Source organism: Macaca mulatta, chromosome 1, assembly GCF_049350105.2.
Source record: "Macaca mulatta isolate MMU2019108-1 chromosome 1, T2T-MMU8v2.0, whole genome shotgun sequence".
In the NCBI taxonomy this organism is placed as follows: Eukaryota; Metazoa; Chordata; class Mammalia; order Primates; family Cercopithecidae; genus Macaca; species Macaca mulatta.
Window position 1 is genome coordinate 139781374 of NC_133406.1, and position 15281 is coordinate 139796654.

Sequence of the window (15281 nt, forward strand, 5' to 3'; positions counted from 1 at the left end):
AAGGCACACATCACCCTGCCTGGCTTGTTCCACTATTTTGAACAGGTCCTTTTTTTCTTTTTTTTTTTCCCTGCTCCTTTAGAGATAGAAAAATATAAACCAGATATTTAGCTTCACCTTAGGTATAACGTGGTAGAAAGACCTAAACTAGGAACTGAATGCCCAGTTCTCAAAGTGGCCCCACTACTAAACAACCCTGGAACTTTAGTTTCTTGTCTTTACAACAGTGGAACCAAACAAATGGTTTCAATGTTGTTTCTAGTTCCAAAAATGCTCATAATCCTAATTCTTAGTAAATCTCTTCTATTTTTATTCAGAGGTAACAGGGTATAATATTAAAAAAACACAAGCTTGGACTCAGACAGATATGGATTGAACCATGTTTGACACTGAGGTTAGAACATCTCTGATACACAATTTCCTTCCTATAAACAGAGATAGTATTACCTAACTCACCAGGTAGTTATGAATATTAAATCAGACAATATATATCAACTATTTAAGGTGGTTTGTTTACAGTAGAGCTTTAATTTTTTTTAAAAAAAGTTGTCCTAATCATGTTTTCAAGTTGGCACTTACTTTAGAAATCAGCATGAATTTGAGGCTTTCAAAGCACCACTTGTGGTATGTATTATTTCAATTGTCACATTAAAATTTTTCTTCTTGATATCTATTTTAATTTTCAAATAGAAAGTTTGCTTTTCTGTTTCCTTTCTGTAAATATTCTCCCTTACCAGAGTAGCCTCCTTTATCATTTACTCCTCAAATTATAGCTTTTTTTTTTTTTTAAGGGCAACTGGTTTCTTTCCTCTGCTTCTTGCTATATAGATGGATGACTCTACATCTAAAAACCTGGCACTCTCGGCATCCAGAGAAAAGACACTGCTATGTTATATATGTCCAACTGAGAAACAAATGCAGAACATCAGTTTTAAGACAGAATCTTCCTAGGGAAAACTTACCTCTCCAAATCGTTCCACGTTTTGTATTTTTGAAAGATTTCCACCAATAGACATATCATCTAGGCTAGAAAGAATTTTATTAATACTTCCTTCACTGGATGGTCGATTTTTCAGTTTGGATCGGAAAATGTCTCCTTGGACCCACAACGATGCTTGTTTTCTGTAAAAACAAGCAACAAGAAAAAAAAAGACAAGAAAAAGTTATCTTTAAAACAATCTACTCTAATCTCAAAGGTATGATGTCTTATAAAGGAAAAGATTTAGCAAATAAGCATTTACAAATCAGACTAGAAAATTATATCTTAGAATAGAGAACAATGAAGTCACTTTCAAAAAGCCAAAATAAGGTTCTATATTCAACACAAATGTCATCCTCCAATATTTGTCTGTACAGTTGACTGTTGAAGTCCTCAGATGCTTAGAACAAATTCCACAGCAATAAAGATTATGAGCCTATTTGTCTTTTAAATATAAATTTGAAATCTTCAATTTCTCAAGTAGCAATTTGATATGCCTATTTATAAAAACAGAGAGAATAACTGGACTCAAAACTGTAGATGAAAGAACTTGGGAGATATTACCCAAAAAGTACTACATACCTACTTTTGGGTGGTACCATGAAAGGTCCTCACATATAACTTTAAAAACCTACTCTTAGAATCTAAAAGCAAGGCTTATAGCCTCAATTAGATTGTCCTTAGAAAAGAAAATGTGTTTGAAGTTAATGTATAAATTTTCTTTCATTCATTAAGGCACAATCACAACTGTTTTCAAAGTTATACGAAGATAATTTAAAATATGTAAGCAAAATGACATTCTGAGGATTTTATTTTTATTGATGGAATCACCTTCATACATTTCCTCTAAGATAAACTATCCCATAAAATCACTTTATTTTTATCCTATAACACACTGTACAGAATAGAATTAAACTAAAAACACTGTGGTTCATCATAAAAAATATCAACATCCAGTGAAATAATAGCATTATCAAGGATATGCCACCAGTAAGAACAGATTTTTTTAAAGCAACAGTATTAACTAATACTTTCTCACAAAGATTTCACATACCACATAAAATTCAGGTTAAAACACTGATCATTAGAGAAATGCAAATCAAAACCACAGTGAGATACCACCACACACCAGTAAGAATGGCTATTATCAAAAAGTTAAAAAATAACAGATGCTGGTGAGGTTACGGAGAGAAAGGAACACTTATACACTGTTGGTGGGAGTGTAAATTAGTTCAACCATTGTGGAAAGCAGTGTGGCAATTCCTCAAAGAGTGAGAAACAGAATTACCATTCATCCCAGCAATCCCATTACTAAGTATATATCTTGAAGAGTATAAATCATTCTACCATAAAGACACATATACGCAAATGTTCATGCAGCACTATTCACAATAGCAAAGACAAGGAATCAACCTAAATGTCAATCAGTGATAGACTGGATAAAGAAAATGTGGTGCATATACACCATGGAATACTATGCAGCCACAAAAAAGAATGAGATCGTGTCATCTGTGGGAACACGGATGGAGCCTCCCAAACCTGCACGTTGTCCACATGTACCCTAGAACTTAAAGTATAATATATGTATATATAGAGATATCTATATCTTTTGATATCTCTATATATACATATAGAGAGAGAGAGAGTGAGTGAGTTAGGTTGAAAGGAATAAAAATCATGATAAAAAAAGAGAAGATTCAGCTCTGTCATAAATATTGAGAAATTCAGATAAATGAAACACACAGGAAGGACAGGATATACAGATGAAAGACTGAATCCCTGTCTCTCAAGAAAGGATTTCTAGTTTAGGATGAGAAAAGCAAACATATGAAGTCCAATGTTATAAACTCTACGATCAGGATTTGCACACGACCTCAGGAAAAGAGGCCCCTTACTCAATCTGAAGGAATCAAAGAGAAGTTCCCCAACATTCCAGAAGTATCTGGAAAGATGAGCAGGACTATACAGCTAAGAGTATTGCCAAGCAAAGAAAACAACGTGGGCTGGAAAAAGTGGTATCAAAGAAAACAGCACGTTTATGAACATGAATTGTTTAATTTGGCTGAAGCAGAGGCTATCAGAGATGGGCCCTGCATGTCATCCTAAGGAATTTAAATTTGATCCCCAAAATAAAGGAAAGACCTTTTAAAGGTCTTCAGGAATGAAAAAGTGGAAACAGAGGAGGAGAAGGACCTAAGAGGCTAGTTGAAAAAAACTCCAATTCCAAAAGAAGTTATAAAATGAAAATTCTGATGCTGCTGCCAACCTAAAGATGAAAATTACAAAGTGACAACTTTCACTTGCTTGGTTTGAAAGACGCAATCTGTCCCATCTCTGGAAAGGCTTGATTTGAACCTGAATATTAAAGATGAATAAGGTGTCAGAGCTGATTTGTGTGTTGCTAAGCAATGCTGTACGCAAGTGCTTCTTGAGAAAAAGCAGCACTTCACGCAAATTCCTTTTTATTGAAAATGCAAACCATGCTAGCTTTTATTGTGGTGTCTATTACTCCCTAAAAGCCTCATCTCAAACAAAAGAAGTAAAACATGTATTTTTAAGCATTTAGTATTTAAAAATCAAATCTTATGAAGCTAACACACCAGCTCAAAGTACCTTCTCCAAGAATATAGTGCATTTTCTAAAACAGCATGAAATTTACTGACCCTCTGCTAATAGGGCATGTGCTTTAAAATGACAGGAAGGGATGTGTCTTGGTTTGAATAGAGCCTTAAGAAGTACAGCCAGTGCTGGGGTCATTGTTTTCAGCCATGTCCTTGCCCTGGGTTAGTTGGGCTTAGGCTAGCCAGACATGGGACGTAAGAAAATAACTAAATAATTTGGCTGTGATGAGCCAAGTTACAGTTGATTCTGATCTAGAGCCTTCACAGGTCTTTTTTTTACATCTACTTTTAATATTCCTCTAATGAAATCCAAGCCAGTTGCACTGTTATAGTGAATATTCCTAGTTCTGAGTACAGAACACAATGGCAGCCAGCCATTGTGCAGGCTTCTGTGTGTGGCTGACCTGTCCTCCTTCACCTCCCTAAGCCCAGCCTAATCCCATCTCCACACCAACCAAACTCTTCATCTTCATCCTTCTTCCATCCTGGACACATTTTCCCAAAAAACCCAACCCTGACCACAAAGTCCATCCAAAGCCACTATTTGGTCACTTCAAGTAGAAACATAACCCACTTTCTAGCTTGGCCTAGGCCTACTCTAGCCATGACTTGAGTACCAATCTGTTTTGTGTACCTTCTATTCCACCAGCCCAGAGTTATTATGAAAAGAGAGACAGTTCCTGGCCTAAAGAAGTTGGCTAACAAAATGGTCTAACTTGCTATCAAAGGAAGACAGATTATTCAGCCTCAAAAAGAAATTCTGATACGTTACAACATGGATGAACGTTGAAAATGTGCTAAGTAAAATAAGCCAGACACAAAAGGACAAATATTGAATGATTCCATTTGCATGAGGAATCTAGAACAGGCAAATTCATAATGTCAGAAAATAGAACAGAGGTTTTCAGAGACTTGGGTAGGGGTTGGAGATAATGGGGATTCATTGTTTAATGGGTACATAGTTTCTGTTTGGAATGATGAAAACATTCTGGAAATAGTGCTGATGGCTTCACAACATTATGAACATATATAAAGTCACTGAATTATACACATAATAATGGTTAAAATTGTAAGGTTTATGTTATACATATTTTACCATAATACAAAATTAATTTAAAAATTCAGTCTTCTATCCAGAGTAATAACTGGCATGAGTATTTAATAATAAATTTCTGATGCAACCACTGCCAAATATTCTGATACATACTTAATTATCCTTAATACTTGAACCCATATTAGGATTTTATTTTTGCTTAGTCAGTAGTTCCAGTGTCAACTGGCAGTCAACAAATGGATCAGATAATACAGCAGTAACTCTTGAAAAGAAAATCAGAAACTTCTATAACCGAGTGTTACTACGAAAATGTCATTTTCAATAAACAGTGTAAACTCAAACCTATGCAGTATGCCTGTAATTCTAATAAAACACAGTATCTTGTATTGTTAAATTCTGATTTTTACAGTATTTCAGATTATAATTTCTGTATTTTAGGAAACACAAAATGTTAAATCCTTAAAACAGATAATTAAAAATCTTTAGCCTATATTCCTTGACCTACTGTATGTATCTAAAAGAAACATAAAAGGAAATGGTACAGGTATGCAAAGGCATACAGAGTGAATATAATGGACTATGGAGACTATGGGCAAGAGAGATTAAAAACTACATATCGGGTACAATGTACACTACTCAGGTGATGGGTGCACTAAAATCTCGGAGTTCATACTATACAATTCATCCATGTAACCAATAACCACTTGCATCCCAAAAGCTATTGAAATTTAAATTTTTTTTAATTTTTCAGAAAAAGAAATGATAGAAGTCAATCTCAGCTAAAACTCAAACCATTAGTGTTAGACTTTTTCAAGCATTTTCCATTTTCTAAACAGATGTTTTTCATCTTATTTTTGGTAATTCCTGAAATAAAAAAGCAATGGTTTAACTATTAATTTCTGATCTAGCTCAATCCAATTGTGAAACTTACCAAATGCTATCGATACCAAAGTAAGATGTAGCCTAAGTTGATATCTACAGCGTAAGGATGAGCCAAACACCCTTGTTATTGAATGTAGTTCAAGGACCAGCAGCATCGCATCACCTGGGAGCCTGTTAGAAATGCAGACTCTCAGGTCTCACCTCAGACCTGGCTGAATCAGAGACTGCACTGAACAAGATCCCCCAATGATTCCTAGGCACTTTCATGTTTGGGAAGCACTGAAGACAATGGAAGGCTTGCAACAAAGTTAGAATTCTGAAAATATCCAACTAAGTAGAAGCTGATGAAGACATCTATGGTACTAAAGTAAAACAGCGGAATTTCTGATATATGGATTTAAGAATGAAAAAGAGTTCAACCATAATATTGTGCTTCTTAAAGATAACCTCGTTCAAAATGGAAGCTCTGCTTTACAGAGACAAAACTTCCTGTAAGAGCCAGGTTTAAGCTTTATGTGAGTTCTCTCTGTCTCAGGAGGAAATGCAAAATAAAAGTAATGCCATATTGGGCCCCATAAGTAAAGGATCTCCATGAAGTGAAAATCCCCATGGGAGCCCAACACTAGTCCCTCAATGATCCCTTTATAATGAATGAAAGCTTTAACAGATCATGATCCCCAAGGACACAAACAGATCTATCTATCTGTGATATACGTTATGTATCACAGATAGATAATGGTACCCAAGGTCAGGGGAACATTCACACAGTAAACATTCAGTAAATAGAATCAACCAAATTGTAAAAGCAGCCTGACTCCACCTTTATAATTCTAAAGGTTGTCTCTGAGGACGTTGAGTCCAGAGTTGGCTCAAAAACAAAAAGATGTATTTTTACATCATTTTAAGAACCTTGAGGATGTTTGATAGAAGACACATTTGGGATTCAGAATGGTATTTTTGGTTTAAGAACTTTAGCTTTAAATAGAAGAAAAACACCTGATGGTTGTTTTGCAAATAGAGAGTTTTATTTATATCCTTTAAAGTTTAAATACAAAATTTCAGACTGTAACAAAGGAGAGGTCAGCCAATATGTAAATTCATCAACAACTCAAAAGGATGCTAATAAACATCTCTCTTACTGCCAGTGAGTAAGAGGGCTGCTTGTTTAAGACACGGCAATTAAACACCTGGACATATTTTGGTCCTCAAGGACTAGGAGGATATGACAAACCAGCCTTTATAAGTCAGAGCTTTGGAATTAACATTCTCTAAAAAGCACTGATTGACTTTTCACCTTTAAAAGAATACCATCACTTTAACTTGTTCAGTCATTTTTGACAGGTGAAAACCTAACAGAAAACGTTTTTACCCTCTTATTTCTTGCTTAATGAACACGTTACTTATTCATGCTTTTGCGTCATCATTGACTTCATACTCTTCGTCTCTCTGATCATTAGTCTTCAAAGCCTTGTATTTTTTTTTTTCTTCTTGAAATGTCCCTGGTACCCATCTCTAACTCTTCAGTCCAACTTCTACCCTCTTTTGATAAGTCCTTGTCTCTCTGAGATGGATGATAATAGTCTCCTTTTTAGCCTCTCTGATTCCAATCTCCATCCACCCAATTCATCTTACACATTGTTGCAACCCAAGCTTCCTTAAATAACACTTAAGTCACACGACTCCTCTATACGCTCTTATTCATCATACTTTCTAATTTGGAGTATTTGGAATTAAATACTCCAAATTAGAAAGTATGATGAATAAGAGAAGTTCAGAATATGCATGTTCATCACTAGGATCTGCATCTCTTACTGTAATATTTGCTATCTATACAAAGCAGATGTATTAATTTCCTAAGGATATTGTAAAGCACTGCCATAAATGTGGTGGTTTAAAAGAACACAAATTTACTTTCTTACAGATCTGGAGTTAGAATTCTGAAATCAGTTTCACTGAGCTAAAGCAGTGACAGTAGGCAGGGCTGGTTCCAATACAGGCTTTGAGGAGATAATTTGTTTCCTAGCCTTTTTCAATTTAGAGTGGCTGCACATATTCCTTGCCTTATGGCTCCTTCCTCCATCTTTAAAGTGCATCAATCCAATCTCTGTTTCAGTCATCATATCGGCTTCTCCTCTAAATGGCTCCTCCTGGGTCCCTCTTCTTAGGACACTGTGATTATATTGGGCCCACCCAAATAATCCAGGATAATCTCCCCACATCAACATCCTTACCTTAATCACTTCTGCAAAGTCCTTTTTTCCATATACAGTAACATTCACAGCTGGCACAATTCACAGGGATTAAAACATGCATATATTTGGGGAGACACTATTCAGACTGCCACAGCAGATTCCATGCCAAAAATTATAGCCAGACTAATTACCTTAAAATATAAGGCAATAATACCATTTCTGGAAAATGAAGTAGATGTACTTTTCCCTATTCTTCCCAATAAGTAAAATTTAAAATCCTATATATATTTTTTAAAAAAATAACAAGACTCTGAAAAATAGAAAAGAAAAAGGCAGAGTGGTTGGAACTTTGAGACCTAAGTAATGAAATGGTGCTGAGTACCTCAAGTTTTCTTTTTGCCTGACTTAGCCCAGTCTTAGGGCTGAAGAAGATAATGATCCAAAATGCGAACAGAGCCGGGGTTTTTTGGTTTTTTTTGGTTTTTTGTTTTTTGTTTGTTTTTTTTTTTTTTTTTTTTTGCAACGGAGTCCTGCTCTGTCACCCAGGCTGGAGTGCAGTGGCGTAATCTCGGCTTACTGCAACCTCCGCCTCCTGGGTTCAATTGATTGCCTCAGCCTCCAAAGTAGCTGGGATTAGAGGCATATGCCATCACACCCAGTTAATTTTTGTATTTTTAATAGAGACGGAGTTTCATCATGTTGACCAGGTTGGTCTCGAACTCTTGACCTCATGTGATCTGCCTGCCTTGACCTCCTAAAGTGCTGGGATTACAGGCATGAGCCACTGTGCCCAGCCCAGAGCTGATATTTTTAAAGCCCAAAGAAAAGCCTGCTCTGTCTAGTCAAAGGAACAGGAAAAGGGTATCCTAGAAGACAAAAAACATTTCAACAACTGCTCTTCTCCAGCCAAACCCCACAGGAAAAAAACTGTGGCCCTAACCCTGACAGCCAGCAAAGACTGAGAGGGTTCCTGGATTTCCACGCTGCCAGGCTGTAGGCAGGCACCCCTATACCCTTTGTCAGTCACTCACCAGAGAAGTGTTAAAGAAGGCTAAGTTGGGAGTCAGGTAATGAGATCCCCCAGTTTCCGCCCCACTCCTCACTAAGGTATTAATGGTGGAACCTGGAAGTTCACCTCAATCAGGCAGTGACCAGCAACCCTCCCTTATCAGCTGGAGTGGTGTCACAGGAGGCCTAGTGGAGAGTGAAGACTTTCACCAACACCCTTCAGCAACAAGGTGACCCCTATTACAGTGTCAGTGCAGACCAGATGGGAAGCTAGAACTCCCACCTCCACCCACCAGCAACAAGAAGTCTCTCAACCTTGGACATCAACAGAGGCTGAGTGCAGAATCCAGATTCCTGCCTCCACCTGGTAGTAGCAATGTGGCAACCCCCCACCCCCCAACCCAACTGCCACCACCTTCCCCTGCTGGAGCATGTAAGAAGCCAGATACAACAGAATGTTTAAGTAAGATCCAGAGTCTCACAACATACTAGGAAAATGTTCAGGTTAACATTTTCTGACCTTGACATTGACTGAAGGAAAAGACATGATCACTAAATGCCAACACCAAGATGACAGAGATGTTAGAAGAATTTGACAAAGATTTAAAAGTAGCCATGACAAAAATGCCCCAACAAACAAAGACACACGAAACAACTGACAAAATAGGAAGTTTCAGCAAAGAAACAGATATAAAGAAAACCAAATAGAAAGTTTAGAATAGTATATAAAAAAAACGTAAAATTCAGCGAGTGGGTTAAACGGCAGAATTGAGAGATGAGAGAATTTGTGAAGCTGAAGATAGAATAGTAGAAACTATCCAATCTGAAAGAGAAAATAAACTAAAAATAAAATGAAGAGAGTCCCAGAGAGCTGTGGGACTTAAAAACCGAACACTCATGTCAACAGAGTTCCAGAAGGAGAGAAAAAAGAGGACAGGGTTCAGAAAGTACTTAAGTAAATAATAGCTGAAAAACCTTCCAAATTTGACAAGGTATAAACCAAAACATTCGAGAAGCTGAGTAAACCTCAAAAAAGGATAATTCCAATGAAATCCACACCCAGACACATTGCCAAAATCCTGAAAACTACAAACAAGCAGAAGGAAATAAATATAAAAACATGAAGCAATGAAATTAAAAATAAACAAAAATATAAGGAGAAAATTAATGAAACAAAGAGCTGATTCTTTGAAAAGATCAATAAAATTGTCAAACTTCTAGCGAGACTGACAAAGGGAAAAAATATATATATATTACTAACATCAGAAATGAAGCCAAGAAAATCACTACAGGCCCTGCAAACATAAAGGAATACTAAAAAAAAAAAAAGCAGCTCTACAAACATAAATTTGACAATTTAGATGAAACTGGCTAATTCCTCAAAAAACAAACTACAATAATTCACCCAATATGAAATGGAGTATTTATCTATTAAGGAAATTGAATTCATAATTTTAAAAAGAAATCCCCAGGCCCAGATAATTTCACTGGAGAATTCTATCAAGCATTTTAAGAATTCACACCAGTTCTCACAATCTCTTCCAGGAAACAGAGAAGAACAATTCCCAATTCATTTCATGAAGCCAGTATTATCCTGACACAAAACCCAGACAAAACAGTACAAAAAAAGAAAACTACAAACCAATGTTACTTATGAATATGGACATAAAAATTTTTAACAGAGTTCAGCAATATATAAAAAGAATTACACACCATGACCAAATGGGGTTTATTCCAGGGACATAAGGCTCCTTCAATATACAAAAAACAATTGACGTAATCTACCATATTAACAGTCTAAAGAAGAAAATCATGTGATCTTATCAATCAATGCCGAAAAAGTATTTGACAAGTCTCAACACCCATTCATGATAAGAACTCTCAAAAACATAGAAATAGAGGGGAGCTGCCTCAACTTGATACAGAACATCTATGGAAAACCTCAATTAACATACTTAATCCAGGTGAATGCCTGGATGCTTTCCTTCCAAGACTGGGAGCACGACAAGGATGTCTGCTCTTGTCACTCTTATTCATTACAGTGCTGGAAGTTTTAGCCTGTCCAACAAGGGAAGAAAAGGAAACACAAGGTATATAGATTAGAAAGAAAATAAAACTGTCCCATTTGTGGTTGAAAAAGCAATCCCCAAGAATTTGCACATACATACACACACACGCCCCCACACAAAACTCCTAGGTTTCAGGATACAAAATAAACATAGAAAAATCAACTGTGGCCAGGCAGGGTGGCTCACACCTGTAATCCCAGCACTTTGGGAGGCCGAGGCGGCAGGATCACCTGAGGTCAGGAGTTCGAGACCAGCCTAGCCAACATAGTGAAACCCCATCTTAAAAATACAAAAAATTAGGTGGGCATGGTGGCACACACCTGTAATCCCAGCTACTTGGGAGGCTAAGGAGGGAGAATCACTTGAACCCCGGAGGCGGAGGTTGCAGTTAGCCAAGATCGTGCCATTGCACTCCAGCTTGGGCAACAAGAGCGAAACTCCATCTCAAAAAAAAAAAAAAAGAAAAAAAAATCAACTGTATTTCTACATACTAGCAATGAATATATGGACATAAATACCATTTATAATTGCTAAAAAAAAAAAGTACTTAGATGTAAATTTAACAAAAAAGGACTTGCATCCAGAAAACTATGCAATGCTGATGAAATAAATCAAAGAAGATCTAAATAAATGAAAAGACCTATCATGTTTATGGATTAGAAGACTCAACAATAGTAAAGATGTCAATTCTCCCCAAATCAATATAGAAGATTAACATACTTCCTATTAAAATCCCAGAAACATTATCTGTAGATTTAGACAGGCTTACTCTAAAATTTATATGAAAAGGAGAAGAAAGTGGAATTGCTCAGAATATTTTGTTAAAGAAGGAGAAAGTGGAAGGAATCACTCTTCCAATGTTAAGGCTCACTATATGGGTTCAGTAATCAAGACAGAGTGGTACTGAAGGAAGGAGACACATAGGCCAATGGAACAGAACAGAGAACAAAGAAATAGATCAACACAAATATATCCAAATGATTTTTGATACTGCTATAGAAACAATTCAGTAGAGAAATTGAATTTTCAACAAAAATGGTACTGAAGCAACTGGGCATGCATAGGCCAAAAAAAAGAAGCTTGACCTAAGTCTCACACATTATGAAATAAACAAAAAACCTCAAAATTCATCACAGACTTAAATATGAACGTAAAACTATAAACTTTTTAGAAAAAAAATACGAGAAATCATTGAGTACTAAGAGTCTTAGACAATATCAAAAAGAAAAAAGTGATAAAAGGGATTTCATCAAAATTTAAAACTTTTATTCTGTAAAAGATCCTATTAAGAGGATGAAAAGACAAGTTATAGACTGAAAAAAAACTTGAAAAACATTTATCAGACAAAGGACTAGTATCTAGAATATACGAAGATAGACCTTAGTCATCAAGAAAAAGCAAATTAAAACTCTAAAGCAAGTTACCACTTTAAAAAATCTAATGGCTTAAATTTAAGAGACTGACAAACCATTGCTGATGAGAACATAAACAGGCATATCTACTTTGGAAAACTGTTTAATAATTCTAACGCTGAATGCACACATACCCAACTGTTTCACTCACAGGTATATCTCTAACAGATAGGTGTACCAAAAGATATGAAATAGCTAATGAAGCTGAATCGCTTTTCGCATGTTTATTGGCCATGTGTACATTCTCTTCTATGAAGTATCTTTTCGTGTTTCTTACACATTTTTTATCAGATTGTCTTTTTATTGTTAATTTGTAGGATTCTAAGTATTCTGGGTACTAGTATGGTGCCCCTTATTATGTGATGCAAATATTCTCCTACTCTTGTGGTTTTCATTTTCACTCTCTTAACAGTGTCTTTGATGAAGAGAATTCTACAATTTCAACTCAGTTATAGGCTTTCTGTGTACCACTTAAGACATCTTCGTTAACTTCAAAGTATGAATATATTATTTTATGCTATCTTCCAGAAGCTTTACTGATTTTTCTGTCACATTTAGATCAACAACTCATCAGGAATTCCTTTAAAAAAAAGGTTGTGAGATAGGAGCCAAGGTTCTTTTTTTCCCCATATGGATATCCAGTTGACCCAGCAGAATTTACTAAAAAGACCTTTTCCTGTTGCTCTATCATGTCACCTTTATCATAAATCAAGTGTCTGTATATGTCTGAATTTGTTTCTGCACTTTATATTCTATTCTATTGGTTAATTTCTCTGTCTTGACACCAATACCTCAACATCATAATTGCTGCAGTTTTAAAATGAATCCATGTCTGGGAGTGTAAACCCTCCAGCTGTGATCTTATTCAAGATAATCTTTATCTTTTCATTTATTTATAACTTCTTTAATTTCTCTCAATAAAAAAATTTCTTTGGTTTTCTGTGTAGAGATATTGCACATCTCTAACCTGAAGTTACTGGATGCACTGTAAATGGTATAATTTTTTAGGTTTTATTTTCTAATTTAAGGCTAGTATATGGAATTACAACTGATTGTGCTCCTGTGTAACCACAACCCAAGATAAGATACAGAACATTTCCAGCACTCTAGAAAGTTCCATCATGCTTTTTGGGGGGGTCAGTTTTCCTTGACACACCTCAGAAGCAATTGCTTTCTGATTTCTATCACCACAGAATAGTTTTGCTTGTTCTTGGGCTTTATCTATACAGCATGTATTATTTTATGTCTGGCTTTTCTTCCCCTCTTACAATAATATGATATTCATCTATGTTGAGTATATCAGTAATTCATTCTTTTTTATCGCTGGTTAGTATTTCATTTTATGAACATATTATGATACGTTCACTTATAAATTGTTGATGGACATTTGGATGATTTCTAATTTTGGGCTATTATGAATAAAGCAACTGTGAATATTCTTGTACAAGTCTTTTTGTGGACAAATGTTTTCATTTTCCTTATTTAAATACCTAGGAATGAAATCATTGGGTCATAGGGTTAAATATAGATTAACGTTATAAGAAACTGCCAAATAATTATACACCAGTTGGTTAACACATGAGAGTTCCAGTTGCTCCATATCTTTGCCAGCATTCTGTAGTAAAACTTCTTTTTTGTTTGTCATTTTGGTTGACATAAAAAAGTATCTCATTGTGGTTTCAATTTCTATTTCCCTGATGGCTAATGATGTTGGATATCTTTTCATATACATATATTACCTTCTGTGAGATATCCGGTCAAGGCTTTTGCCCATTAAAAAATTAACTTTTAAAATTGCTTCTTTATAGTTTTTAATATATGTGTACAAGTCTTTTGTCAGATACGTATACTGTGTGCCTTTTAATTAGCAGAATTTTAAAATTGTGCTAAAATTTTTGAAAATTGACTTTGTATCCTGCAATCTTACAGGATTTCTAAGTTTTTGGGTTTTTTTAATTGCATTGGTTAAGATTTCCAGTATAATATTAGAAGTAGTGAGAGTAGACACCCTTGTTTTGTTCCTGATCTTACAGGAAAAGCATCACCATTAAATATAATTTTATATAATTTTAGCTGTAGAGTTTTCATAGATTATTTTTATCTGAATGAGGAAATTTCCTTCTATTTCTAGTTTATTGAAAGTTTATATTAAAAATGGGTACTAAACTTTGTCAAATTTTTGAACATCTATTGAGATAATCACATAATTTTTCTACTTTTTGTGTTAATGTGGTGAATTATATTAATTTTCTAATACTGAACCATGATGGTCATGATGTACTATCTTTTTTATATAGCTGGATTTGACATGCAGTGTTTCTTTAGGAACTCTGTGCTTATGATCATGAGGAATATTCACCATCTGTACATCATTTTGGAGGAATTTCTGTTCAAATCATTTACCTATTTTATATTAAGTTGTTTTCTTGAGTTTTGAGAGTTCTTTATATACAGCTTAAGTATCTATAAATTTAAAAATCTTTCTTCAGCCTAGAGTGCCTTTGCGTCATAACTCTAATTTCTTCTCTTACTATTTTGAGATATGGCAGAGAGAAAGAGTATAATAGGGAGGTTGGAGGGAATACGCAGCCATGAAACATGAGGGCTGTGTTATCTGACACCCTGAGAAAGCTAGGTGACCCTGACTGGTAGAATTCTCTGCTATATCTCCTCACCTTGCGAGCTGTACTTAGCAGAATGCCTGGGGCAATAGGTACAGAGATACCTATTAAATGACAAGCAATAATTTTAAGATATTGATTAAACGGTTTAAAGAACTAGGCTTAGGAGTATTTGGTTTTTTAACCCTAAGACCATTTCTTCAACTTCAGTAATTAGTATAATAAAAACCTGGCAGATACATGGCACAAAGCTCCAGGCTACAGGCACATAAAATGCAAAACAGAGAAACAGAGGAAGACAATGGCTGAGAATCTGATCAAGAATAAAGCTCCAAAATAACAGAATTATTTTATTTGTACCTCACAGGTAAAAACAGATAAATCTCTGTCTTTGTAATGATCCTGTCCGTGCATGTTTTTCTAACGCATTCATTATACTTCTG

General features: G+C 35.3%; 1 protein-coding gene across 7 annotated transcripts in view; it reads right to left on the reverse strand.

Annotated features, from left to right (window-relative positions):
- CDC14A (cell division cycle 14A) overlaps window positions 1-15281 on the reverse strand; it is a 164677-nt gene that overhangs the window by 34857 nt on the left and 114539 nt on the right. For all 7 annotated transcript variants that reach the window (XM_077952391.1, XM_015145931.3, XM_077952398.1 and 4 more), the window contains one exon: window positions 963-1122. In XM_077952391.1, the coding sequence (XP_077808517.1) occupies window positions 963-1122 (160 nt within the window). The remainder of the gene's footprint in view (window positions 1-962; window positions 1123-15281) is intronic.